The 5,199-nt window shown below is 39.2% G+C and overlaps 1 protein-coding gene across 1 annotated transcript; it reads right to left on the bottom strand.

Annotated features, from left to right (window-relative positions):
• Positions 1-2,726: 2,726 nt before the first annotated feature.
• Positions 2,727-3,866, bottom strand: LOC145413239 (uncharacterized). The gene has a single exon (XM_080282969.1). It carries the CDS (start codon positions 3,864-3,866, stop codon positions 2,727-2,729), a length of 1,140 nt encoding a protein of 379 aa, XP_080139095.1.
• Between the last annotated feature and the right edge of the window lie 1,333 nt (positions 3,867-5,199).

Consider the following 5,199-nt stretch of genomic DNA (forward strand, 5'->3'; position numbering starts at 1 on the left):
TACAACACAATACATAGCAATATAAAACCTTATCTAGGATATGGGTATCTCGCAGGATACTTGCTACTCTGACAGTAATGACAACACAATCAATCCTAGTGTATCGAGGGTGCAGTGAATATAGGCGCGGGGGGTAGTGAGTCTCACGAGGAGGAGATAGGGGAGGGTGCGGGGAGTGACTTGTGACGGCTAGGGGAAAGTTATAGTAATACTGGAAAGAGGCAGATATTAGCTGTGAAGTTTATAAGGTTTCCACTAGCCAAGGGACTTTAGTAATTGATTTTATTCTTGATTCACACTTACTCGGGATATTGGGATGAGAGTGATATACAAGATTTATGGGCAGCGTGGGGGAGGGAGAGAATACCATTAATACTCTCTTTCACAATATTCCTTTAGAGCTCACAGTAATAGGGGTATGTCATTACAGAGGAATCTCCAGGCAGCATAGGCTTACTCTTTTCACCTCTCTCCAGAACATTTTCTTACAGTCCCTCCACTTTACACTTAAATTCCTTCCAAATTCCTCATCCACTCTCTTCTTACTCTCTCTTACTAATCTTTTCACCTCTCTCTTTCTTTCTACATATAACTCTCTCTTCCGCCTCTCGACTTCTTCCACGCCCCTATTTCTCATCCATTCATTGTATGCTTTCTTCTTTTGTGCCACAGCCTGTTTCACCTCTTCAGTCTACAACGCTGTTCCTTGCACCCCCCTCCGTCTTCTCTTCCTTCCACGCACCACATCACATGCTGCACATATTTCTTCTGCAAATATGCTACACACACCTTCCACATCTCCCATCTGCTCCAATTCATATTTGCCCAATCGTTCCTCCACTTCTCTCTTATATTCTGCCTTTTTCTCATCCTCTTGTAACCTTTCCATTCTCCTTGCAACTACTCCTTCCTCTCGTCTTTCCCTTCTTCTATTCCTCCATCTTACTTGAATTCTAATTCTGGCCACCACCAAGTAGTGGTCAGAAAGTCCACTCCTCCAACCTCTATACACTCTTGTATCCTTTACACATCTTCGCATCCTTTCATCCACACACACATAATCAATCATTGCCTTCCTTTCATTCAGTTCACCACCCACCCTTCTCATCACTCGCCATGTATACCTGTGGATCATTTTATGCCTGAAAAGGGTATTGGCTATCACCAACCCCCTCCCAGCACAAATGTCCACTAACGCACTCCCATTCTCATCTATCTCAGCAGGCACACCCTACTCACCAACTATTCCATCCACCTTCACATTCCCAACTTTACCATTCATATCACCAATCAAAAACACTCTCTCATTCCTTCCAAACTTTTCCATGCACATTTCTACATTTGTCCATTCACTTAAGCAATTTCGTCATTGGATTAAGGTGAGATCCCTTAACATGGCTTATTTCTATTTAATACATGCAATGAATATTCCTAAATTTGTATGTTTGTGTTTGATGGTGCCTAGATAAGTGTAGGTAGGGTGCTGTGGTGGCAGGTTGGCCAAAGTCCAGACCCAAATTAATTTTTCGCATAAGAGTTATTATTCGTAAATCATGGAATTCGTAAATCACGGCAGTGGTCCAGACCCAAACTGCTGCGATTTACGAGGATTGAGTGTATCTTGATTTTTAAAAAGTTTGACCGAAAACTCGTCTATTGTCAGGTCCCAAGTGAATAAGAATTTTTTCTGAACGGTTTTCCAGTCACCAAATTTCAAATTTTTTCACTTTTGAACTGATACTGGAGAGGACTTAAAACCATTTACCCCATTCATCACACTTGAATTTCTTCACTCCTTAACCCTTTTTCTCTGTGACACCATGATCGTGGCTTCCCCGGCAGACTCCGTGACGACACGATCGTGGCTGCCTTCAAATGTCCCGCTCATGTGAGAATGGGAAGTTTGTTTTGGTTGAGGCTAGACATCACACATCGAGACTTATGATTGGCCCATTGTTTCCCATTCTCTCTGGCTATCCAATCATGTCCCAGCTTTTATTACAGAGTCATATAGAGAGCAGTAGGTCCACCATCTTGCTTGTGAGTGAGTGGAAATAGGGTACATGCTATATATTATCCTTTTTAGCAGATTTATAAGTGAAATAGCTAATATATGTATACATCCACTGATAAATGAGTATTTCAGGCATAAGTTGTGATATATGACATTACATGACAATGTTGTTTTGGGCTATTACTGATGGAAATAAATGAACATGGACTTGCTATATCTGCCCCAAGTGAAACAAGGGATTTTGCCCAAAATACCACCCCAGCTACCACAAGAAGCCCAGGGAATAGCCTGTACATCTTCTACGAATATCTATACACCTGTATGACTTCGAACACCAGTTTCATGTCTGTACACACATTACACGAGTTGTAAATTCATTACGTATTTGGTCAGCAATACTGCCCTTTTTATTTTATTTTTTATGTCTGCCCATGATCATTATTCCTTTTTTCTGATTTTATCATGGCAAAGAGCTGCTTCTAAGTTTTCCAATGATATACTGTAACCCCATATTTTGTCTAGTATTTTGAATGCATAAAATATCAAACAATATAGACAGTTTGAAATTTCCCACTCGTTTCTTATGCACAAAATCCTATGGTGCCGCGAAATTTAACTCTGGAGTATAAGGGTTAATGAATTAAACAACGTTGGATGACATCAAATGAGTCAACCGTTTACCACATTAAGCACACTAGAAACTCTTCCCTCCTCAATGATTTAATAGGTGTCTGGTGAGACTGCTTTTCCAACCATACTGTTTGCCACATTCATCACACTTGAAATTCTTCACTTTTGAATGAGTTAATAGGTGTTGATTAAGAGCACCCTTGTATGCAAATCGTTTACCACATTTATCACACTTGAAATTCTTCACTCCTGAATGAATTAACAGGTGTCTAGTGTAATCACGTTTCTGCACAAATTCTTTACCACATTCATCACACTTGAAATTCTTCACGCCTGAATGGGTTAATAGGTGTTGAGTGAGACCAGGCTTGTGTGCAAATCGTTTACCACATTCATCACACTTGAAATTCTTCACTCCCGAATGAATTAACAGGTGTCTGGTAAGATCACTCTTATGTGCAAATTGTTTACCACATTCATCACACTTGAAATTCTTCACTCCTGAATGCATTAATACGTGACTGATGAGATCACCCTTTTGTGTGAATCGTTTACCACATTCATCACACTGGAAATTCTTCACTCCTGAATGAATTAACAGGTGCTGACTGAGACCAACCTTCTGAGCAAACAGTTTACCACATTCATCACACTTGAAATTCTTCACGCCTGAATGAATTAACAGGTGCTGAGTGAGACTAAACCTACGTGCAAATAGTTTACCACATTCCTCACACTTGAAATTCTTCACTCCTAAATGAATTAACAGGTGTTTGGTGAGATCACAGTTCTGTGCAAATCGTTTACCACATTCATCACACTTGAAATTCTTCACTCCTGAATGAATTAATAGGTGTTTGGTGAGATCCCCCTTCTGTGTAAATCGTTTATCACATTCATCACACCTGAAATCCTTCACTCCTGAATGAATTAATAGGTGCTGAGTGAGATTACTCTTCTGTCCAAATAGTTTACCACATTCATCACACTTGAAATTCTTCACTCCTGAATGAATTAATAGGTGTTTGGTGAGATCCCACTTCTGTGCAAATAGTTTACCACATTCATCACACTTGAAATTCTTCACTCCTGAATGAACAACTGCATGTTGGATAAGACGGCTCTCAAAAGGAAATGCTTTACCACACTCTAGACATGGGAACTGCTTAACTTCAGCTGAGGACGCTGTGTCCAGGACAATCTCATTGCTACTGGGGAACATTTTGTCACCCACCTCACACTCTAACTTTATATCTGGTTCTTCCTTTACCACCTCCATTATTTTGTCACTCACCTCACACTCTGACTGTACATCTGGTTCTTCCTTTACCACCTCCATTATATCATTCCCTCCACCTCTCTCAACTTCCACTATACTTCAGTTACTCTACCTTGGTGTTATTCTTACTGTCTACCACCAACAGGATGACTTACCTTCACTGTACCAACGCTCAGTCAAAAGATGTTCCCATTATAATGAACAATGTCAAAAATTCATTCCTGTTACTGGATAATAATTGTAAGTACATAAAAAGGATAAAATTTCAACACAGTTTACTTCTTTAATCCTTTGGCCGCGACCTATCATTTCTCAGTCATTCTCCTGGACAACATGGTCTAAGTCTCTAAAAAAATGAATGTGCTAATTATAACTTTGTTGTTACTTTTCCAATAGGAAATGACCATGTAGTGATAATGATGATGATGATGATGATGGTCACAAGTGCACCTGTCTCTATGAGAAAAGTGTGAGTCTCTGAGAAAATAATTAATTTTTGCTATTGTGTAATTTTGCAATAATGACAAGATTATTTATGTCAAGCAAGGTTTTTCACTTGTCTATCTACACTAGACACATGTACACTGTTTGTTGGGACAGAAAGAAAAATCAAAACTAACTGTATTTGTACGAGAACATTGTAATTTTCTGAGAAAAAATGCAAAAAAATTAATTTGTGCTATTCTCTAATTTTGCTATAATGATGAGATTATTTACTTCACACAAGGTTTTTCACTTGTATATATAAACCAGACACATGTACACTGTTGGTTGGCACATAAAAATAAAAACTTACTGTATTTATACAAAAACAACAGTTGTGTGGACGGAAATGTTTTTTTCGTCTGTGGACTGTAGTTACCTAATGAGTCTTGAAGAATAATTAGCAGGGTGACCACAGTCGCCTAACATGGTCAAAGGATTAAATATTGCTAACACGTGAATGCTTCTGAACAGTAGCTTTAAACATACAGGCCATCACTGCTGCGACAAGCTGTCAATTCAGACTGATATTACCACTGTCTTTCTTATTTAAACAGCTGTTACCTATTGTCTCTGCAGCAACAGATACTGCAAAGGATACCAAACCAGGTAAATCATCCAAGATCAGCTCCTATGTGGGAAAAAACCCACAAGATACTACATAGAAAATAACCCCTAAGTTGCTGGCTGAGGTACCTATTGTTGGATGTGCTAACACAACATAAGATGTGCCTTCAGTCCTGTTTTATACTTATTATCCATTACTTAGGCAGTACCCTGATGCAGCACCCTG

This window comes from Coenobita brevimanus, chromosome 95 (assembly GCF_032717465.1).
Source record: "Coenobita brevimanus isolate Jiangsu-jjx chromosome 95, ASM3271746v2, whole genome shotgun sequence".
In the NCBI taxonomy this organism is placed as follows: Eukaryota; Metazoa; Arthropoda; class Malacostraca; order Decapoda; family Coenobitidae; genus Coenobita; species Coenobita brevimanus.

Excerpts from the sequence above, each read along its gene's own strand:
- LOC145413239 (XM_080282969.1), bottom strand. The coding sequence starts at position 3,866 with ATGTTCCCCAGTAGCAATGAGATTGTCCTGGACACAGCGTCCTCAGCT.